This window comes from Apodemus sylvaticus, chromosome 2, assembly GCF_947179515.1.
Source record: "Apodemus sylvaticus chromosome 2, mApoSyl1.1, whole genome shotgun sequence".
NCBI classification, from domain to species: Eukaryota; Metazoa; Chordata; class Mammalia; order Rodentia; family Muridae; genus Apodemus; species Apodemus sylvaticus.
Genome location: NC_067473.1, coordinates 31,695,306 through 31,720,244, shown reverse-complemented (window position 1 = coordinate 31,720,244; position 24,939 = coordinate 31,695,306). Strand labels below are relative to the sequence as shown.

The 24,939-nt window shown below is 39.6% G+C and overlaps 1 protein-coding gene across 2 annotated transcripts in view; it reads right to left on the bottom strand.

Moving 5' to 3' along the window:
• C1galt1 (core 1 synthase, glycoprotein-N-acetylgalactosamine 3-beta-galactosyltransferase 1) overlaps positions 1-24,663 on the bottom strand; it is a 35,950-nt gene extending 11,287 nt beyond the window's left edge. Inside the window, exons 1-2 of one of the 2 annotated variants that reach the window (XM_052173227.1) lie at positions 24,020-24,663; positions 2,505-2,741 (exon numbers count right to left, since the gene is read on the bottom strand). In XM_052173227.1, coding sequence (XP_052029187.1) covers positions 2,505-2,724 — 220 coding nt within the window. In that variant the 5' untranslated portion in view covers positions 2,725-2,741; positions 24,020-24,663. The remainder of the gene's footprint in view (positions 1-2,504; positions 2,742-24,019) is intronic. The other variant, XM_052173226.1, reaches the window with a different exon arrangement.
• Positions 24,664-24,939: the final 276 nt, after the last annotated feature.

Here is a 24,939-nt window from a genome sequence, read left to right as displayed (position 1 = left end):
GCTTTGGAATATATACAAGCCCTGATCTCTACTTTCATATCTATAGAAAATTACTTTGCAAATTAGTGTTTTACTCCTGATTCCAACTTTCTTAATTACAGAACAATATAATCTACAAGCAACACTTGATAAGAAAGCTCAAGATAATCCTAAGGTACAACAATTTTAAATGTAATGGTCAACTTAGTTGTTGAAGCCTTGGTCCTGTAAAAGATTAACAGTGAGGTACAGTTACCTAGTTAACTGACTGAAAGAGAACAGAAGAAAAGGGGAGGAAGGGCATGAAAGAATTTTCTTCTTTTGAAATCATTCCAGAAGAAGAGCTGCAATCTGTAGTTAGGAAGCATCCACTGCTCATGGAACGAAATAATCAATCTTAGTCACAGACACATCACACTCTGGATGAACAGCAAAAAATGGTACAGTACATGGAAGACAAGACAGCTGTATCCCCACAGCTGGGGTCTGATCGATCCTCTCACTTTATGCACATATATTTGAAAAATATTTGTTATCTTTAAGGACCACAGGATGGGTAATGCTAAAAATTACCCATCCCACTCTCTAAATGTATAAACTGGACTCCTTTTTCTTCTACCCACTCTCAGAACACTGTTTTCCTCATTTACTTATTTTATCTAGCTTTATTAGTTACTTTGTACTAGCTGTAGAAAAACAAGACACATTTCTTACTAGATAAAATCCAGTTTAGCAGGTACAAGTACACCAGGGATTGTGGTACAGTAAGAAGTGCATTTCTTACCAGAATAAAATCCAGTTTAGCAGTACAAGTAAACCAGGGATTGTTGCACAGTAAGAAGTGCTGGGACAGAAGGATTTTAAAATAGATATATTTATTTCAAGTGTGTGGATGTGTGCCCTGCATATGTCTGTAAACCACAAGGCATGCAGTGCTCAGAGGCTAAATGATTGCTCTGCAATTGGGGTACCTGTTATAAGCTATGATGCAGGTGCTAAAAATCAAACCCAGCTCCTCTGAAAAATAAGCACTGAGCCATCTCTCCATCCAACCTGACAGATGAATGTTGAAAGGGTTCTGTATGCTGAGGGAAAAGGAAGTGTGGGGACTACTAAATGAGAGGCCCAAGAGCTTGGGCAGAACAGAAAAGGGAGAAATAAAGCCACTAGAAAGATGATGTAGGACATGGGTCTTCAGGAAAAGGCAGGGGCAAATGTAATAGAATGTAGGTATGTTGCAGGCAGCTGCAAGTCTGACTTAGGGAAAACATTTAAGAGCAAGAGATCTTGGAGGATGGCAATGTAGAATTGTTAAAATTCAGTAGCATTTGGGATATAAAAAGAAAATGTCCCCAGTTCCATAGTTCCCAGCTTACATAGATGGTTGCTGGATAGAAATGAGAAAATGAGGAAAATAATGTTCTGGGAATGGGAAGAAAAAGGAGTGTAATTTTTACATTTTGAGAGTAGGGTAATTTTTAGCATGATCCACATGTGGTTCATGAAAGTAACAAATATTTATCAAATATATGTGCATTGGTGAGGTCCAGCACAGCTTCCCAGTAAGGCATATGTTTGGAGCTGTGTAGTAGAGCAAGGATTGGATAAGTGAACTGCTCTGTAAGAACACAAAGCGCCGCTGAACCACTGTGCATGAACAGTCATGCAACATGACAATTTGCTAAACTACCAATGTGTGTGTTAATTGATAACACACAATCAGATTTTGATACCCTAACCCTCAATCTCTGTATAAGAGGTAAGAAAGAAACAATTTACTACTAGGAAGATAAAGGAATTAACTCTTAATTGGAGGGAATTTTTCCATCTTGCAATTTCAATTATTTCTAGACTATATGTATTCTGTTTTGCCAAATCAGTTTGGAGAGATGTTTGTATTGTATTAATAAGTGTATTCTCTCAGTGCTTGGAAATGGATGAAGATAAACTCAGTAAGGAAAAGGAAGAAGTCAAAGTTTCAAGAATTGGTGACTCCACACAGCCAAAGGTAAAGGATAGAAGTGTAGAGAACACAACATTCACGGGATATAGGAAGGCTCGAGGCACCGAAGGAAGCCGGCCTCAGTGATAAGAACAGGGGAGAACACTGTAACGTGCACTTACTTTTGTTACCTCTGTACCTCTTTGACTCTCAAAACAAATAATGATCAATCACTGACAAAAATGCAAATGAAAACTTAAATATACATTTTAATGTTTTTCTATGGTAACAGGATTAAACAAAAACTAAACAGTTTATATAAATCATAACAAAACTGACCCTAAAGAAAAGGTTCTTCAAGTTCGTCTTTCTCTGTGTCATGGTTTATGAACCATTTCCATTTAAAACTAATTTTAAATTATTAGCTTCTTAAACAAATCATGGGGTTTTCTCCTAAGGCAAATTAAAAAAAAAAAACTTCATATCTAACACATAGGGGTCATTTTAGTCTATTGGTATAGAGAGCAACAAGATTTCCCAACATACTCAACAACTAACTACTTCTTACTAACACAGACCGTACCTTTATGTTGGCTAGAGTCTGCATTGAAGTTCATTTGTCCTTTGAGGTGATGGTGCCCAGTATCATCTGAATGTCTTGCATGAGGATCGTTATGAAGCATGTTAGGCTGAATGTCAGCCTGTTCTTTCAACAAAATACTGAATAGTTGAGAACATAAAAAAAACCCTATTGCTGATCCACAGAGGAAGGTTAAAAAATTCAGCCAAGATTTAGAGGCCATTTCCCGGGAATGTATTTCTGTAAAAAAGAAAAATAGTAATAATTGTAAAATAACTAATAATAAAACAAATAATCTTATAAGTACCTGGTTCATTACTAAGTGATGAACATTATCAAGGAAATATTCTGAGGCTTAATTTCCACTGGAAGTTGATCCCTTCTGTAAGACAATATGTCTAACAGTACTAACTTCTCCTCACTTACAACTTTACCTCTTTATGTATTTTAACAGCTGTTTGTGGACAATTACAAGCAAGTAGAAGACGGACTCGCTATTATTGGCCCAGAGTCTGGGACCCTCCTCTCACCAGGATCTGACAGAACCAAGTTTGTTTGCCAGGATAATTTCCATTCTTGGCTGTCAACTCTAGCACTTTCACTTCTATATCAATCATCACTTACTCTATTCTTCAATACGGAGTGAGCAAACTCTGAGAAGAACTAGAAATAAAGTGCTTCAGGCTTTGAGCCACAGACTGTCTCTGGCCTAGAAAATGTAAAAGCTGCATCTCTCTCTGAGTTGGAGAGCCTGGACACCAGCGCCAGCAGCACCTGAGAAGCTGGTGGGGCCTGAGGAAAGAGAGAGGCCTGAAGAGGATCTGTGCTGTGAGGGAAGACTACAGAACACCTGGCTGTGTTGAAGAAACACCATGAAGATGAGCTCAAGCAGAAAAGGAGCTGGTGCATTTGCACAAACTGAGCAGCATAAGGAGATGAAAAACCTAAAGCATGAGGGTGACAACGTGCATGCAGCCCCTAAAGAATGGCCTGTATCACTGCCTATCTCAGTAGAAACATAATTAACACTTGGTCAGGTGCTACAAATGGGTAATAACATATAAATACATACACACATACATAGGTATATATATATATGTATATATATGTCACCTAGCTAGGGATGGGTAGGGAATGGGCAGAGTCAGTGAAGTTCTGGGATATAGGTTCTGTTTTTGCAAATGTAGTTTTATTTAAGAACGTCCATGTCCATTTTTGTGTATGATGACTGTGGCTGGTTCCAAATCAGAGCAGAGTAACTACAACAGAAGTAACATGCCCAACAAAGCTTCATCTAGCTCTTTAACAGAAGTCTGCCAGCTCCTAGTCCAAATCCCTGTTTTGTAGCACTGCTGGACGCAGACTCAGGATGCTCAAGGCTCTCACTGCTAACATACTGCTCACAAAGCCCCAGTGCATGTCTATCATCAGATTCAGTATGGTGCCTGGAACAGTGGGGGATCAAAGAATACTTGCTGACTACTTCACAACCAAGTTACTCTCTTTTTAAAAGTTTGTTAACAGCCAACTATATGGCAGTTATAAACCGTATGAGGTGGCCTTAAGTATACACTTTCTCATTCCCTAAGAAAAGTTCCAAAAATGTTAATGAGCACCTGCCATATGCTGGTTCACTTTCCAGTCTCATAATTTTACAAACAAGAAAACAGAAAGCTTAAAAAGTCAAGCTGGGGAAATAGTTCATTATGAAGGTCAAAGCACAGACACTAGCACTCATGTAACTTGTTACATACAAGCACCTTTCCATTTCCTAGAAAAGATTTAGCAATCTGTGGATTTAGTTATTCTGGAGGAGTTCTAGAACCAATTCACAACCAACAAGCTGGCAATTTTGACCACAAGCACCTCTAATTCTGACTGAGGGATCTGATGGCCTTTCCTGGCCTTCATCCATACATAATTTACATATGCGCGAGCGCGCGCGCACACACACACACACACACACACACACACACACACACGTCCTTAAAAGTCAACAGGTAATACAGACTTTCCCTTGACACTATTTCCAACACAATATAGTATAACTACATTATGCAGTATAAGTAATATAAGATAGAAAGGTATTTGCATATAACATCTTCCCATGTTATATAAACAGTTAGCACAATTACAAAGCAGAGATTTGCCTCCCATCTATCTGCTTAAGAAACGTCAATGTTTTGTTTTGCTTTAAAAAAACCAAAAAACAAAATTCACCCATAATGCATTTTCATAGTATAGCTAACTATACTCTGTGGATTAGTGATATGGGCCTCAGTCAGCACCTCAGGCACATTTGTTATCTGTAGGGACATTTTGCTTTTCTGGGGCCAAAAATTCAATACAGTTGTAACCAGATGCCTGAGGTTGGCAAAAAAATACTGAGTCCAGACAATGCTAAGATTGGTAATTACGGGGAAACACAAATGTGAACAAATGGTGGGAAATGCTAATAGTTTCTGCTCATATCACAAAACAGTGGGAATTCACAAGAGTATTTTCCCTTGTATTAAAGAAAATGTGATTAAAAGTTTCCCCCCAATTTTCAGAATCAAAAGAATTTTAGAAGGTTATAAGGCTACCAATGAGTCTTCTAGATCGCCAGCGCCCCCATCATTGTCTTTGTATGGGTTAAGTCTACTTATAAACAGCATCAATAACATGGCACTTTCCAGTGAGACCTGCCCAGGAGGCAAATTTGGGATATTTTCTACAGACAAAATGTACATCACATGGGCAAGATCAAGCATTCCTTCCTCCCCAGACTTCCACATGATTTCTTCAACCTGTGATTCCAAGTGCTTATCCAACTCTGAATCTCTTTTCATGGCTTCATCTGAGACCTTGGAACATATAAGCATGTAAGAGTAAAGAATTGCAAGAAAAGTTCCAATTTTTCAGTTTACTAAGTTAGAAGCCTTTTGTTAGTTCTGTGGCTTGGAATTTCATTTAAACAATTTACCACAGGATGGATGGATGGATATATATATATATATATATATATATATATATATATATATATTATTGTTATTTATTTTTTTCCAATTTACTTGTATTACCAAATTGGGTTCTCCAATAATGTTCACATTGTAACATTGCCTTGCTTCAAGATACAGTGTCTGGCAATAATAAAAACCCTTAAAAATTTCCTACATCCTTCAGTTCTCACTAGATCTCGTGAAGCCAAATGAATTTATGGATATTTATAATTTGCTCTGTCATCTTATTGGCTTCGAATTACTCTAATTGATGAGATTTACCTTTATAATATAAACTGATTTACCTTTATAATATAAACTGTACCTATATAATATAAATATATAAGATAATAATATGATCTTTTTATTTTACATGTGGGTTTCTATAGTTTTACTTTTTCAGCTTTTAAGATACAAGTTTTATGTAATTTGGTATAATTTTTAACTTTGTCATTTTAAAAGCTCAAAATATCACATCAAAATGCTATAACTACATTTTTAAAGTATCTACTTTAGATATAAGGAAATACAGAGATATTTTCATGGGTTTAGTAACCTCTCATTTTATAATACTGGGCACAGTACAGAGTGGCTGTCACATAGGTACTTACTTAGTTCTATTTTTACAATAGCTTTGAATTTTTTAAGTTTTGTATGTATTGAATTTAGTGCTGAACATGAAGAGTAAAATATTTATCAAAAAGAAGTTACTGGAGTTTGGAGAAGTAATGAATGTGTACATTTGTACATAATTTACATGTTGTGGATGCTTTGTGAACATTTTCCCATATGTTTTCCTTGTCTTTTAGCCTGTTGTAATTGTAGTTAAACATGAGTCATTATCTGGTCCTCTGTGAAATGGAATTCATGGTATTGTTTGTATCATTTTCCCAAGGCTGTTTCTGGGGAGCTACACATTTGAATACAGACAGCTTTCCTGATCACTTGATTTCTTTTGTACCTGAGTTTTGCTCTAAAAGGAATTACTGCCACAATATATTTTATTTATTCGTGTAAGTTAAAGTGCTTCACATGATGGTGTTAAAAGCTACTTGTCCCTTTACTGGGGTTTAGGGGTTGTTAAAAGATGGGGAATGAAGAATGCAAATGGGTTGTTGTTCACCTGTACCCTCTGATCTGACCTGTACTGATAGTATGGTATTTCCAGGATGGTATTCTGATATTTCATAAAATGTGGTAAACATAACCAACTTGTTACCTGAATAAAGAATTGATTTTAAAACAATAACAACAACAAAAGAAACGTCAATGTTTTATCCATTACATTTCTTGTTTTCAAACAATCACCATTAATAGAAAGGATAACATGCATACAGGGAGTCACGAAGAAGAGCCTAAAAGATTATTGGCAAAAGCCAATAATTACCACTATCAAAACTACAAAACTGAAAAGGCTCCACCACTGTATTATGGACTGTTTCACTGGATTCAATACATTAGTCATCAATGTAAATGAGAAGAGATGGACAAAGTATAACAGGCTGTGTGAAGACGGCAGTAAAGTAGTGAGGCAGTGATAACAAGTGAGGGGAAGAAGACAGCAGTCAGGATCCGAGAGCCAGGCACTTGGCACCGCTCTACCCTGGACAGTTAAGGTTGTTCTTCACTCTCAATGGCAAATTGGCTCCAGGATTCCTCCAGAATAAGCAAACCCACAGATGCTAAATCTTCTATAGAAAATAGAAAGGTGCCTGCATATAACAAGTCTCCTATACACATTCAGTATATTTAAAGAACCCATAATATTGAATAGAAATGATTTTTTTATAGTTTTTATACTGTATTGCTTAGAAAAAAGGATAAGGAAAACAATTGTATATATTTACTATACACATGCACTTCTCCAATAGCTATCGTTGGCTCAATTTATGAATATGGAATGCACGGATATAGAAAGCTGACGATATTGATCTAGAAAATAGACAGTGAGGTAGCAACAGCACTAAGCAAAACTCACAGTTGGCATCTTTCTGGGAGAAACGCAGAAAAACACTGGGTGTTTCATAATGTCTCCACTTTTAAAACACTTTGAGATGCTGTCCGCTGCTGTCATCCACACTTACTCTTCTCAGAGCCGAGTAGGAGCATATGAAGGCTCCTCCCTGTTGTAACCCATTCCTATTTCAAGGACTCCTGCCTTTATGACTATTTGTGAACTCCTATTGTCTTTCCTGTTCCTACAATAAAGCAGTCATCTTGTGAAGATAAAATGTATCACCAAAGCCCAGTTGGATTTCTGGTAAGTACATGTCTACCTTCAAATTCTTCAGTCATACTGCATGGACTAGACTGGAAGAAGACATCACTCAGCCATCTTATACATTAATTATGGACAACATGCTTGCTTAGATGGAAGAGAGTTATCTATTTCAAGTGCTTTCTAAGTCCTATATATCATGAAAATTACGTGAGGAACATTTCAAAAATGCAGATCTTAAGGCTTGTAACTGTGACCTCAGAGGCAAAAATGGACTCAGAAAATTAAAAATCATTTGGATTTTAAAGAAAGGGCTTTGTATTGTTGTTGTGAAGAAAAAAATTCAACCAAGGAAGATTTGTATAAAGGAGGAAACAACCCAAAGCTCACTACTCAAAAATAATCACTATTAACATTTGGTAAGAATGAACATTTGGTAAGATCTATAACTATGAATAGCAGGAGATAAAAGATAACTATGACAAAAATGTCAGAAGTATTATATAATAACTTCATATAGAGGAAAGGCAAAATGGCCCAGTGAGTAAAGTAGCTGCTGCCAAGCCTGGCAACCAGTGTTCCAGTCAGAGACCTGCATAACGGGAGAGGGGAACCGACTCCTGCAAGTTGTCCTCTGACTCCCACATCTAGGGCCTGGTGCACATGAGTGTGTGAACGCGCATACGAGCAAGCGCAAAAATGTGCCAAGAGCTTTCTATGGATAAACTGATGAACTTATTTGCATTTTGCAGATGAATGCAAACAGATCATAGCATTGTACGCCACACTAGCAAATTGAATTAAGAATTCTGACTTAACTGCTCTGTTACAGTTTTAAAGAATTGAGATCACACTGGTCACACAATTTCAAAGATTTAACATTGTGAATTCTATTTCTTTGAAGTTATAAGAAAAAAGAAAACAAAATTAATCTAAAGAAGTTAAATGTTTAGAATGATATTTATCTAAATAAATGATCCTTTTGAAGATAGAGAAAATTATCAAAAATATAGTTTTGTTTTCTGTATTTGAATTATAGGTAGCATGTTTTTGCTGTGATAAATATGGAAATCCATATGTACACTATGTTCACACTCAACTTCATTAGTTTTATTTGGTGTCTGAACTGTAATTGTTCCATTGCTTGGATCTATATGGAAGTGGACTCCATGTTCATCAGCAGTCATTTTATCAGAGCTTTTCTCACTCCTGTCACATGTCATCAGCTGGAACTCAGCAACTACTTGTGCCAGTGCCAACTGGTACTACACCTGGAATTCCTGCAGGCTCAAGAATGCCTGCTATTGATTTCATAGAGAAAGTACAACTTGATACAGTATACTTTTCTACTCCAAATTTTGTAGATATTATAATTATACCATGGTCGTCTCATATGGGTACTATGCAAGTATTTACCCCTTGTAGAAGTTAGTTTTGCTTTTTGTAGACACAGGTGTATCTTATACTACTCTGTCTTCCTGATAAATTGAAGGCTGTGACAGTTCTATACTGAACAAGTCTATTCTTTCAAAAGCACCTGCTCACTTTTTAATCACTGTCACAGTTTGGCAATGTGCCCAATTCTGGGGCACTAAAATTGTAGGAGCAGTGCTAGGAACCTAGCTGCAGGTCTTATGCATGCCAGGCAAGACTTTCACTTATTCTGAGACAATTTTACTAAGTAGTTTAGGCTGGCCTGGAACTCCTTCTATATCCTGAACTTGAAATCCAGCTGTCTTGCATTCCAAACAGATAGGGTTACAGGCCTGACTCATTGTTATTACATATTATGGTGATCTGTAATCAGTGACCTTTGCTTTCAGTATTAGCATTGTTTTGGAACACCATGAAACACAATGAGATGTATGAGGCCATGAACTCAATAAAGGTTCTTCGTGTTCTGACTGATTCACTAACTTCTTGTTCTCCATTTCCGCCCTTTCCTGGGATCCAACAATCCTGAAATTAAGTCAAACAATAATCTTATAATGGATCCAAGGGTTCAAGTGAAACAAACTCTTGCAGACACTTACCAGTTTAAGTTAAAAGTTGGAAATAAGTATACTTAGTAAGAAAGGCATGTTAAACCAGGATTCTTATACAACTAGCTAAGTAGTAAAAACAAAGGAGAAGTTCTTGAAACAAACTGATATTCCTACTGCTGTGCATACCTGACTGACAAGAGAACATATGTCTTATTGCTGCTATGAAATGGTGGACTGGATAGAAGATTCACTGTAGTATTTACTAAACCAAAGCCTAACTCAGAGCAAGGCCCTATTAATTCTATAAAGGCCAGAGGTGAGTAAGGTACACAAGGAAAATATATAGCTAGCAGAGCTTGGTTCATAAGGTCTAGAGATAGAGCGTGAAATGAAGCAGGAAATGCTGATGGAGAAACTATAGGAACTTACCCAGATGATCCAGCTATGGACAATGCTGGAGGTGGCTAAGTAACAGAATTGTCAGTGTAAATGAAACAGCCTTATGTTAGAAAAAGATGTCACATGAGACTTTCATAGATGGAGAGGAGAGGGAAATCCTGGCTTCTAAGCTTCACAAAGCCTGATTATCTTGTTAGGGGCGCATGCAGCTAATGGCCCTAAGATGAAGCTGATGGCATTTAACATTCCCCAAATTATTTCCCCCAAATTATCTTTAAAATTATACCAAATGTACTCTCCCTGTGCTATGCAACTGAAATAAGAAAACCTGGTTGGCAGTATTCCTTAAGCATGTCTTACTGAAACCTGCTTCTTGGGAAACAAAGCCTTCTTTTGTAAAATGCTACCATTTAGTGCCATGGTGCCAAGCTAGCTCCCCAGAACCTGGTGGGGATACACAGCAAGCTTCATGCTGTTGTCACACCTAACACAGCATCCATCCTGAAGCCTGTGGATCAATGAGGAGCTCCAAATCTTATTTAAGAAATATAGCTTTTAAAACAATGTATCTGCTTTAGACAGTGATTTTTTCCAGATGAGTCTTGCCAAAGGAAACTTAAAGCCACTTGGAAAGGATCAAAGATTCAACATCCTCAATGTAAGATTTGTGAAAGGCGTCTTATAAAAAGCTGATTTGAACACTCTGGTAATTCCAAGGAATTCAGAACCAGTGGAGCAGCATCTGAAGATAGATTAGGAATAGCAAGAGAACTAGAAGTGTGGACTGTAGTTGCTTAAATTTCATGTTAGAACCAGTAATGCAATCTGAATATGTGACTAAGTGACTAGAATTTCATCATAAAACTTTAATGACTGAGGAGTAATTCTTACAGAAGGGCAGAGAGTTTCTAGTGATGGAAACCAATCCAGATGAAGACACAGCAAACACTATTCAAATAACAACATAGAATTCAGAACGAATCAATATGGCTAATAATGTATGAGGCCAGGAGCCATGGGACTTGGGGTAGAGCAGGCTCAGAGCAAGATTGGGGTTGAGGTGTGTCCAAACCCCAGAAATCTATCCTAAGATTGGCAGGATTAGGATGGCTCCCTACCCTGCTTTGGGCCTGCATGTCCCAGGTCACATAGTCCTGTGCCCCCACATTTGCCCATGAGAGGTCATGCAGCCCGGTAGCCCAGTAGCCTCTACCGAACCCCCAGATTAAGTAGCCTTTGCTCCCCCCATTAAAAGTGCTGTCTCACTGGAGCTGCCTCCCAAGAGTCTCCTTTCAAGGTGCTCACCACCTCCTGAGGTCTCTTCAGCTCCCAGCCATTCCCACCCTGCTTTCCTTCTCAGGATCCCCAGATTGCCATCACAGGCTGATCAAGCCCTTATGGGTGGGAAGGGGAGCCAGCAGAATAGATGGCAAAGTTTTGAGAGGGCTTAGTATAATTTTGGGATAGTCCAATAAGCACCAATTGCTACAGCTTCCGTATGACAGTGATCTTTCACTAAAGTGTCAACCGATAAGGCAATCTTCATTGTTATTTGCTTTCAGAATATATCACTCCTTCCCTAAACCTCAGCACCCCACCCATCAATGAGCAGTCAAGGGGTCCTCCTTCCACCAAGAGTATGACTCATGAGGGCTCAGGAGGCTATTGCTATTTTCTAGCAATAAAGTATTTTTAAATTTTTATCATGGCATATACTTTTAAAAGAGAATGTTATTGCACAATGGTACTATGTAAATGTAGTATACATTTGGTTCCTAGGGATCCAAAAAAAGTTTTGATTCATGTTATGTTGCGATCGTTGTTTTATTGCATTGGTCTGGAACAAAACTAACAATCTCGCTGATGTATGCTTATTAATGTATCTCTTCTGCTATGCTTTGTTCTCTGTCACACCAGCAAATCACTAATATTCTCTCACCAAGACTTCAATGACAATTCTTACAGTGAGACTGAGTCCTTATCCAGGTCTCAGGCTTTCAGAATTCCTCTGCAGTTCATAACAAAGACCTTCGGACCTTATTTTCTTTTGTTCCTTCAAGTATCTTGCAAAAGTTTTGCCTCAGTATTTGAACTTTTGCTCCAGGTTACTATATTCATGTGTTACATTTACATATTCACAATATACTTCTCTCTCCATATAAAATATCTGAATCTTTAAAATAAACTTTTATACATAATTATTTATTCTAGAAAATTATATAGAAAATTCTTCTAAAAGTTTGATATCAATATTTATTAATGGGAAAGAACCAAAAATATATAGTACAAAAAGTACAGTTCAACCTCCAAAATATTATAGTACCAAAGAGAATGCAGAACACACACTAGTTATTTTAAGTTATGCCTCCTAGAAGAAAAACTCAAGAAGAGGTATATGGATGAAAGTAGTTTATTGAAAAGAATGGCAAATTTTAAATTAAAAAGATATGACTTTATCTTGCTGAGGTGTCCCAAAATACTAGGTCAAGAGGATATGAGAGATCAGGTTTTAAACATATCTACCTTCCAAATAAACTTTTAAGAAAAATCAAAAAAGAAAAACAAAACATTCTTCTCCAAATGGGCATTATCCAGTGTGCCCATTCTGCAGTTTATCTGAGCGAGGCTCTCTTTCTTGAGAGTTCCTTTCTGCTTGCTTGCTTGCTTGAATGGGTTTGCGTAGGGCAGGCTGGCCTCAAGCTTGCTACCTCAGTAGCTGAGGCTCACTCCTGACACTCCCATCTCCACTCCCAAGTGCTGAGGTGCCTGGAGCAACCCTACCCCAAGACTTTCTTCTTTCTCACCCATCTCCCTTTATTTCTTTTCTTTTCTTTTTTTTTAATTTTCTTTAAATTATCCAATCACTTTCTTACAAGATAGTGATTTTATGCCAGCTCAAAACTTCTGGCAAACAACTGATGTGATTCTTCCACTGATGTAGGATTTTTGTCTTTAAAACTTGTTTGAAATGTCTATGACCTAAGATCACATTTCAGTCTGTGTCAGTTTAGTTAATATTGAAATAACCCAAATAAACTCTCTTTCTTAACCATTTTTGTACCCTAATTTCTCTTAAGAGTCAACCAAAATATTCTCTGGAAAAAACTTATAAGGAAGGAAGCTAAGAATCACATGGAGGGCCATTTAATCATTCCTCCAGGCAGCACTTGATCAGAATCAACTTCAGGAAGACTTCTAGAGCACTTACTAGGGAATTCAGCAGCACACACAGCGAGGGCAGCTACACTCCACACGAAACAGGAGGAAATGAATGTTGGCACTGAGCACTGGGTGCTTAAGACCACTGCAAAGTAAGACCTTAGCAGGCCTTTGACTAAAGTTACCACTCATCATCTGCTACCATGATTCTGGGGTAGTCAAAGGTTAAAACCTAACCAGTTTGGATTTGTACTTGGATTTGTATTTGGAATTCCCACAGGGAATGACACATTAAATCATCTTACAATTGGGGCTCATTGGTGATTAGGCCTAAAATATGTCAAGAGATTACAGTTAGTTTTTAGCACCACTGTAGGTTATGAAGACAGCTAAGGATTAGCTGACATTTTACGGAAAGCACTACATAACTAATGAACCTAAGAATCACCACAAGTCCACAGTTCACCTTGGGAACAAGCCAGTAAGCAGCATCCCTCCAGGATCACTGCATCAGCTCCTGCCTCCAGGTTCTTGGCTTGTTCAACCACAAACCGTGATATAAAAGAGTAAATGAAATAGACCCTTTCCTTCCCAAATTGCTTTTGTTCATGCTTTATCACAGCAATAGAAACTCTAAGACAGGTGTTCAACTTCTGATGGAGTTATAGTCCAATAAACCCACTGTAAGCTGAAACTATTTGAGTAAGGAGAATATTTAATATTCTGATAAACACATCAAAAAATATGAAAAACACATTGAACTATTTAGAATCCAGATGCAGGGATGGCTCAGTGGGTAAAAGTGCACAAGCCAGATCATTGAAGAACTCCCAAAGGAAGGGAGAGCTGACTCCTGAAAACTGTCTTCTGGATCGCTACGCATATACTACAATAACTACAGACCCATTCTCACATACCACATACCATAATAGTTTTCTTAAATTTCTGTATTGTCATTAAACAAAATCCTGGTGCTCACTGACTCACCATGAGGTTATGTTCTGATAAGCCCATCACAAAGACAGAAAGCTAGAGACCAGTTGTTCTACCATAGAAACACAGTCACTCATGAATTTCTCCTGTCTAGAGTAAAGACTTCCAGAAGCATACACCAGTGCAACTGTACAAGAAAATAACAGGTATATGTATTTAAGACGGTGTCAAAACCACCATGGTAATTGATAATTTGACCAACTGTGAAGAGCTGGAAACACTTAAAAGAAATCATTTAAAGGTGGCCATTTGTGAAGTGAATCATATTTTTATATATAGAAAATAAGTAATTATATAGAAAATAATTGTAACAGAAACCAAAAAAGCTGTAGGTAACAAAGAATAATTATCACTTTAAATATATAGACTCTACATAAAGAAAAATATAATCCCACTAAAGGATCAAAACTAAAAATTCAATAAGTGGAAAAGCACAACACAATTTGACATACGAGCAATCAACAATAGCTTCTGGGGAAAAGGTGCACTAATGTTAGGAATACATTTTCCCACTCAGACATTACACAGGTAGAATCTGATGTTAACTATTTAGAATGCTGAAAAACTATCAAAGGCTCCAAATTTCCTGGGAAAGACTTGGAAAGTAAGGTAAATGTAGGTGATTTCAGTTAATTTCACCTCTTAGAATAACTACCTACCTTTCCCTTTACTAGGTTGTTACTAGGCAGCTGTTGCAGAGCATGTGTTGTTTAAAGGTCCTGGGAACAAAGGTGGGCAGTAAGAAACCTGTCTTCTGAATCTCAGAAATGGCTGACTGCTGCATCTGACCAGAGAACTAGACTCAGAAGGGCAATCCCTGCTGATATACCCTCACCTACTGGTAAGCCCCTCCCTCTCTGGCTGAAGTGACTTCCAGGAGATCTGAAAGGCTGATATCTTCTCCACCTCTTTTTATTTTTTCTCCTCCACTTCTGTTTGGAAACTAGACATTAAGAACTGTAACATCCAAAAGCCACTGCATGCAAAAGGGCAATTACAAAGCCAGTGCATATGACCAGATGAAGCGTAACCTCAGAAACACCTTGGTTATACTTATCCTGGATACAGAGACAGACTAGAGCAATCCACAACAAGAATGACCAAACAAAACAAACAAACAACTTCTCCAAAGAAATCCAACAACAACAAACAAAAAACAAAACACCAAACACCAGGGAATGGGACAATCTGATTTCATGATCACATTATTAAATGGAAACATCTGGGGTTTTTTGTTTGTTTGTTTGCTTTAAAAAAAAACCACACACACACATGGAACAAAAACGAGAAAACGATTCATTCCAAGCAACAAGGAAGCAAAACCTAACTATCTCTAAGACAGACCTGGCAGTAATCTATTAAAGACTTTGAAGAAATAGAAAACCTAAAAAAGAAACAAAACAGAAAATCTAAAGCATAATGGCATTATTAACTAAATTTATAAATCTACTAGAAAGAATAAACCCGAATTTGAGCAGGCAGGAGAAAGAGAGAAACACCAAGCCTGAAGACAGAACAACTGTCTGAGGACAGAACTGAGTCTGAGGAATGGAACAAAAAGAGATGGATGTGAGAGTGCACGAGGTCTGCGCAGGGCACAGTGAAGGAGCCCAGCAAAGAGCCTGGGGTGCAGAGGCAGGAGGGGAGATAGCCAAAGCACCAGGAGCAATTCCCAGATTCAATACAAGATTGCAATATTAGCACCCAAGAGGCTGACTAGACTCCAGGGAGGATATACTCAAGACTTATACCAAAATATGTTTCAATCAAACTGTAGGCCCAAGAGACAATTCTGAAACCACAAAAATGTGATTCATGGTGTACAAATGACTGTCAGTATGATTATTATATTTCTCATCAGAACCTTTGGAGGACAGAAGGTAGTAGGCTGGTATATTTAAAGTGCTAAAAAGAAAAAAGTGTCAACCACGAATCCTACATCTGACATTTTTTTTTCCTTTAAAAGCAAAAGGGAACTTAAGACATTTTGTGTAAACCCTCCCAAAGCAGTTCATTACTACAGACTCACTTTGCAAGAAATGCAGAATATTATAAAAGTACAGTGGACAATGAAAGTAAATAAAAATTAAGCACACAAGTAAACAGAATACCTTTATAGTATAATACCTTTATAGTATAGTAAACAGAATACTATTATAACTGTTTTTTTAATTTTTTTTATCTCTACACTTTGTTTCCATATAATTTAAGAGACAGGCATTAGTATAGTTTTGACACACAATGTATAATGATGTAATTGTGTGGTATCAACAAGAGTTACAGAAAAAAGACGTTTTGTAGGCTACTGAGGTGAAATGGGTATGAACTCATGCTAGAGTACTGAAGCTTAAGGATATCAAGTAGAATTCTCCTGATAACCAAAGAATACAGCTAAACAACATACTCAAAGGGAAATGAGATGGTAACCAGGAAAAGGGGGCTAGGAAACTAGGACAGGAGTCCTTCCTGGTAACTACTTCAAATGAAAATAGATTAAACTCTAATCAAGAGGCAGAGATAGGCAGAATGAATAAACATGATCAACTATGTTGTAACTGTGAGACTAACTTTAGACCCAAAGACAAATAGTTTGAAAGTAAAAGTATAGAAAAGAGACACTGCATGCTGACAATAACCAAGAGAAGAGCAATATAAAACAATTATATGTCTCTAATAATTGATCACTAAAACAAAGCAAAAATTAAGTATAGATATGTTTCATGTTCGTGGACTGTAAGACTTCACACTGTAAAGATAGTATTGATCTACAGTCAATATCCTTAACAAAATAATCTACAGATTCAATAAAATTTTTAGTAAAATCCCAACAATGTTTTATAAATTGATATGGAACCTCAAGAGGTCTTAGTCAAAATAGTATTGAATTTAGCAGCCAAAACACACACACACACACACACACACACACACACAACACATAAAGCTTTTAGCATCAAAATACTCTATCAACAGTTTAAAAAAAAAACCCAAGTGACAAAATACAAAATACAATCATAATCATATATATAATTTGGATTAATGGGACTAATGTTATGTGAAGAAGTCCTAAAAAAGCAACTAAAATAAAATCAATCCAACTCAAAATGGACATATGAATAGTTCTCCAGAAGACACACAATAGTCAATAAGCAAGTAAAACAATTCCTCATATGTCTATTAGTTAAATGCCAGTTCATAACTCATAATGATGGCTACTACCAACAATCAGAAAGTAACAGGTGTTGGCAAGAACATAAAGAAACTGAAATCTGTGTACATGCCAGTAGAAATATAAAACAGTACTGATGCCATAGACAGCAGTTCAGTACAGCAGGTCCTCAAAAATTAAAACTACTAATCACTGGGTGTGGTGGTGCTCAACATTAATCCCAGCACTTGAGAGAAGCAGGCACCAATCTGCCAGCTCAAGGTCAGTCTGGTCCACATACTGAGCTCCAGGCCAGCAGTTATACAGTGAGAGAGACTCTATCTTGAAAAGGGGGTCAGGGGATTATTATTACATGATACACTAATTCCACTTTGAGTGACATACCCTAAGGACTTGAAAACAGAGTCTCAAAGAGGTATTTTCCCTACACTGGTTTTCACAGCAGTATTAAAATGGAGTAAGGGTTCGGGCACATTATCTATTGACAGGTAAATGAATTAGTAAATAGCAAAGGATTTATTGACAATCTTAAAAAAAAATGAAGAGAATTCCAATCTGCTACAGATAAAAGGACATTTTGTTAAGTGAAAGTGAAGAAAGAAGATCACAGAAGATAACATATTGGTTTCTACTCAGTATTGGTAGAATTTTGGTTGAGGGGTTGTAGGGAGGTAGAGTGGGACTTGTTTAAGTGGTAGTGAGTTTCAGCTTCACAGGATGCAGGGCTCGAGTAAGACATGGATGATGGGCACATCATAATATAAATGCAACCTCCACTGAACTGAACTGTACAGTTAAAAATGGGTAGAATTAGCATTTTAGGGGTATTTTATCACAGATACACACACACACACACACACACACACCCCAACTGACAGTTTTCTACAGATCAATCTGTGTGTATAATGTGACCCCACCCCAAACACAGAGTTTTAAAACACTGTCCTGGAACCTGTAATGTAGACCAACCTGGCCTAGAAAAATGAGTGCAAAGGTTTTTTGTTTTTTTGTTTGTTTGTTTTCTGAGACAGGGTTTCTCTGTATAGCCCTGGCTGTCCTGGAACTCACTCTGTAGACAGCTGGCCTCGAACTCAGAAATCCGCCTGCCTCTGCCTCCCAGAGTGCTGGGATTACAGGTGTGCGCCACCACCGCCTGGTGAGTGCAAAGATTTTATGGGATCACATCACTACGTACCCCTGGCTGTCCTGGTCCTGAACTGTCTCATAAGTGCTGAAATTAAAGGCCTATGCCACCATGCCTGACCAGGGAATGGGCAATTCTTGAATGGGGAATGGGTGGAGGTTAAAATACAATGCATATTAAAATGTTTACATCAAAGCACACAAATAATCTCAGCACTTGGGAGGCGAACACAAAGGGGTAGGACTTGAAGGCCAGTCTAAGGTCAGCCTGGGCTACCTTATCTCAAATACACATACACATACTTTCTCTTTTTCATAACCAAACCAAAAAAGAAAACAAGCAAATCAGAGGTGAATTGAAATGATTTAACAATTTAATGTTGAGACTGACAGGTCAATCAGTGTGTTTAAAAGTATGTCAATTAATAACAGATTAGCTGAGCAACTCTACAGACTGCTAGAAACGACATCGTTTCAAATGCCATCAGTGAGACTGGTCTTCCACTTCTTGCATGGACTGATCATTATGAATCCAAAGCAACTTCAGTTTTAAAGGAGTGTCAGATAAGGGTATCCAGACATAACATTCCACAATTATCTTATTTCTGTGGTCTCCAAACACCAGGCCAGGTGTTTAACCTTTTGACACCCAGGCTCAGTAGTTTTAAAACTATTCACTATTGCAACAGCAGAATTTGGCGTCAACACCAGCCTTCTCCTTCTTCAGTGAAATCTATTTCCCCAGCTATACAGTCTTCTTCATTGCAGCAGCAAACAAACCACCCTACTCTTGTCAAACCCCAGACAGACAATGAGGTAGTTTTTCATCAGACTGAAATGGTTTGTGGAAAAAAAAATGCATGTGGAAAGTTAATAAGTAATCCCTATAGCAATTGACATCAAGGAAGGGATAGCTTATTCAAGGCATAGTATGAAAATAATTAATCCTTTGGAAAACACAAAAGCAACCAGCTGGGTCCTTTACTAATAATTAACATTACAAGTTCTAAGATTTCAATATTTAAAAAACAGGGTAGAAGAAAACATCTTTTTGCATATTTTTATGGAGAACTGAGAGCTTCCTATAACTCAGAAGCTGGGTCTACAGAAAACAGTTTCTTCAGTGGGCAAGTCCTGAAGGCAAAGCACCTGCAAAGGAGTGTTTCTTTATAGCATGCTTTAAAATGTGTGTGACATAAAGACACAAATGATTAACAACACACAAAAGTGAACACAAAAGACTCAGAGGAATACAAACACTGCAGTCTAGGCTATTCAATTTCACCAACAATTAAGGAAAGGCATATGAAATGAAGAGAGTCTGTTTCTAAACTGGCATACTGGCAGGATTTCTGGTTTGTCAACATACAGTATTTATTAACTGGCACCAGACAATCTACTTTTACTGTCTTTTCAAAGAACATTTGGCAATTGTCTTAGAAGCTTAACTGAATATGCCCTGAACAATTTTTTCATGATCAGAAATTTAACTTATGAGTAAATTCACAGACACCTTCCAAGATGTTCACGACAGCCAGTGGATTGTCTTACACTGTTCTTATACACTGCAGCTGGTAAGAACAATAACCTACATGTGTTGATGAAGAAAATATCTGCACTTGTGGCTAACATTTTTAATTGCTAATAGGTTGTTCTGTAGAAGTAGAGTATGAAAACAAAACAAACCAAAGAGAATGAAAGGGGACACACCCTCAGGACGGCGGGAGGAAAATGCACAAAAGAGCACTAGGTTTCATTACTCAGTCTCCCCAAGGGCTGTATGGAAGGAGCCTGGCCCTCCTCCTACCAGCCTTCAGAGTGCAGGCAGCATGTCGCCTCACCCCTGGAACCCCCTTACTCGGAAGGCAGAGGTACAAGGTTCAAAGCTATCCAGCCTACAGGAGTCTGGTCTCAGAAAAAAAAAAAAAAAGAAAAGAAAAGAAAAAACAAAACAAAAACCCCAAAAAATAATGCCTGTCACTCCTGGTCCCTTGATGCCACCCCACAGCAACACTGAATCATAGAGGGTTCTACTACTCACCCTTCTATCACTACCACTTAGTTACACACACACACACACACACACACACAAATTTCTGTATATGTAAAACAAAAAAGGTTTTTACTTCTCCTACAAAAATTAAAGATATTTATCTAGAGAGTAAAAAAAAAAAATAGGAATTCCCCTCCCCATTACACCTGTTGACCCTTCTCATAACTCTCTAAGATTCAAAATCACATGGACTCAAATACAGGCAACTCAAACTCAACAAGCCCCAAAGCAAGTCGATACCTTACTTAAATACCTTACCTTAAATACAGGCAGTTATCTAAGTTACCAGCAGTGTGTTCTTTCACTAAGATTCATCTGATTATTGAAACTAGTAATTAGGAAAAAACCAAAAATGGTGTGTATGTAGGGGTTGTTAAGGGTCAAACCCAGGGCCTTATACACACTAAGCAGATGCGCTACCAGAAATGCCCCCAAACATTCCTAACGTTCAGCCTGCTCTCACCCAAACCCAAGTTCTAATCCATCCTCCTCCCCATCTACTCTGGTTCGCCAACTGTAAGCTCTGTAAACTCCAGAGATGTTGAACCTGTCTCCCTCCCTCCCTCTTCAACTCATTTCTACTTTACCAGAATGATCTCTAGCATGAAAAAATGGCCCTGAATCCTTACAGAATTCTACAGCCGATGTGTGAAACGAAGCATCCTTAACAAGACATACAAGGCCTCTCCTGGATGGCTCTGTCTCCATTCCAATCTTACCTTTCACTAATCCAGTCAATCCTCCTGACTATCTATCAATAGATTCTTAAACAGCCCAGTTTAGTCAGCTCCGTATTTCTCCCATGCCATCTAACTAAAATACCCTCCTTCCTCCACTTCCTATGTTCTCACCTCAGCAAGTGCTTTTAAGTCGCATTTTCTTAATCTTGGTACAAGTGGCAGTGTGAGCTAGCTAGCTGCTCTGTTGTGGGGGTTGTCCTATTAACTCTTAGGACATTGAGAAGCTTCGAAGCCTGTATTTACTAGATGACAGTAACAGTTCTTCTAATAGTGGCACTCAAAGTTCTATCTGGACAAGGATCAAAGTACTCTTGCAGGAGTAAATCAGCTTTAGTCAAGAACCACTCCACTAGTATGGGGCAAGGGCTCAGTGAGGACCTGAGTTCAATCCCTCAGAAGCCACCTTAAGGAAAGCAAAGTGCAGTGGGGAAAAAGGGCCCCAAGGGGCCTGCCTCCCAGGGGCCTGCCAACCAGCTTACTTCCAGGTTCAGCTCAAAATACTTGGTGAAGAGTGACTGAGGAAGACACCTGATGTTGACCCACAATGGCAAAGGCACACCCTGTCCTAACCTGTTCTATTGTGACGTAGTTTCTCATATCTATTACGTCAAAGAATATACAAAGACTGCTTACAACCTTGATTATCTTTAAGGAAAACAAGGAGGTTACTAAGGGAAAGCTGACTTTTTGCACTGCCTGTGCACCTTGTGTAGTTAGCTTGTGTCTCCACTGCTTCCACCATGGTGGTGTGAGCTGTCTTACAATTCCTGCAAGAGCCTTCCAGCCAGCACTCCTCTTCCTCCCACCCTTCTTTCTTCTATTTTTGCTAATATGCCAGAGTCATCCATCCCATCATCTGAAATCAGACCTTGTCACCCATCTTCTCAGACGCCTCTACCACCTGCCTAGCCTCAGTTTAAAAGGTCAAAACCTTAAAATGGCCTTTATCCAACACAGCCTAACACTGTTGTCCCACTGTGTTTTAACTTTGGACTCTGCTCCTCTGACACACCGGGGTCTTGCTGTTTTCTGCTGCAAGCACACTGCTCTCAGGCAGGCCTGTTTCACTCCAAGGCGATGATTTCTGCTCTTCACTTCACAGGGTCTTCCCTGGGCATCCTGCTCTGGCCTCCAGCTGGCACCAGCATCCTTTTCCCCTTCACTTGTTTACTGCCTGAAAGCAAAGCATCTGATACCTTTGCTTGTCGCTTGTCACAAGTTTCCAAGTCAAGAGAACTTTGGAAACTTGCATTTCTAGCAAGCTCCCTGGCTGCAGAGCTACACAGGGACAGTGCCTTGTGCTAACGGGCTTAGAGTAACAGTACATTCTAGAACCTCCGTAGCACAGCTTTGCCAACATCTCAAATGGCCCTTGGCCGGTAGCCTCAGGAAACTAACACAGCAAACAAGAATGCAAGTGACCACACGGAGCTCTACTGATTCCACAGTTAAAATGTACTTTAGCAGACAGCTTTCATTGTAAAACGATCAGGTTTCCACAGTCAGAATCTCTCAAGCTTGCCTCCCCAGACCCTTGCTGTGCTTTACACTGCAGATGTAAGATAATTTGTTTGAAGTTTCTTCTTGGTGTCTCCCACCTTCTAATGGGACTCCCGGATTCATTAAGAGCCATTTCCTGTTTCACACCTAACCCATAACAGTTGCAGCTGCAAATCTTACATCCCCCCCCCCACTCCGACTCTCAACACCAGGTGGGGGAGTGACATTTCAATTGCTTAGAAAACTCTAACATTTTCTTAATATTAAAGTTATATTCACAATTATATGCTGGTATTAGTTTTTAAGAGTACAATGGAGGGAGAGGGAGTTTAAGTGGGAAGGAACGACAAAGCATTTGGAAAATGCTGAGCCCCGAGTAAAAACATACAGGAAAACATAAATTTCAAGCAAATCTAAGACACTGAATAGTTCTCCAGTAACGCTGACTTTTAAGTGAGTCATACTTGCCTTCCTAAATCACTGCTTTACTTAACATATGGCAAAAAGAGTTAACTGTTTGGTAACTTCAAACTTCATATTCATTTAAACTACAAATATATATATACTACAGCCGACAGAAATGCTATACAATGCTTAGGGTACACAATATCATGTGCATAAGGCTCACTTGACATTTATCTGAAAAGGGACTGGAAAACTGTACCGTTTACATACCTTCTAAAAACTCAAGTTTCCACTTCCAAACTTACACCAGAATCAAACAACTTGTAATGTGACAGCATTTTTTTCTTGGCATCCAGGCAGAGCTAGCTATCTGCGGTCTATGCTCAACTTCCAGTAAATTACCATATTTCTGTCCCTTAATTACTCAGTCTGACGCATTGAAGTTCTAACTTTGTAATTCAGAATAAGTTTTTAGTCTGTATGTACTAAAAGGCAATACCGTAAATACCGAAAATCTAGATAGGATTTTTTTTTCCAGAATGCGAAGCATCTTAGAACAGTCTAAGCCCCACGCCTCTCGTAAGAAGAGTGTGGACAGAGCTCAAAAGAATTAATCCCCAATCCTTACTCTTAAATTAGTTAATTTAGAAGAGTATCTAAAGTCAAAGCAGTTTAACTAGTCAGCATCTAGGAAACTCATCACACTTTGTTACCAAAGTGGGGGGAGGAGAAATTTTTTTAAAAAAAATCCTGCGCGTGGCAAGCCCCCAACCCACCTGGCTAGTTCACTCAGTCAACGAAGGGCAGGGAAAGTTCCAACCGTAACCAACCAGCTCCAGACACGGCTGACGGTCCAACGGCGGCAGGCACTCTGGACCGAGCGGCCGGAAGGTGCCCGCACCTGAGTGCAGACTGCTGGCGGTCGCTGGGCGCGCGGAGGCCGGGGCGGGGCGGGGCGGCGGGCAGGACCGCTAGGCGCTGGCCCGCCCCGGGCGCCTCGGGCCGGACACGCTGGGCTGGGGAGAGCGCGAGGCGGCCGCTCGCCCGCCGCCCGCGACACCTGTTTGGCCGCGCCTGGCGGGCGTTCCGTTCCCTCAGCCGCCCCGCCGCCGGCAGCCGAGCCCCGGGACCCGCAGCCCTCGGGCGCCTCCTCCCGCCGTACCTGACATCAGCCGGAGGCTCCCTCTCGCCACTCCCAGAGCCCGGGAGGCCAACGACCCCCAACCCACGACCTTCGCTGCCCTGGCCCGCCTCAGCACGGGCAGGGGCCGCTAGCCAGGGCCGCCCGCGGCCGCCCAGATCATCTCCCGGCGGCTGCGGCCGAGGCGGGCCCGGCGCGCGCTCCCGCCGCTCGCTCCCGCCGCTCGCTCCGCCCCTCCCCGCCGCGCGGCCTGGGCCACGGCCCGCCTACAGCGCAGACGCCACCCAGGGGTCTCGGAGAGCTGACGTCGCGGCTGCAGCGGCAGCAGCAGCGGCGGCCCCGGGGAAGGGCGGGGCCTTGGCGGAGTGGGCGGGAACACGGCGACGTGCGGATGCGGGGATTGGCCGCCGCGCGTTTGCCCCGCCCTCCTGCGAAGTGGGCTGGGAAGTCCGGGCTTCCCCGAGCCGAGGGTTTCAGCCCCCTTCTGGTGAGGTTGAGCATTCTAATTCTCTCAGGAAAGCGAAAAGCAATATTAGTAGGGACTACCTTATAAAC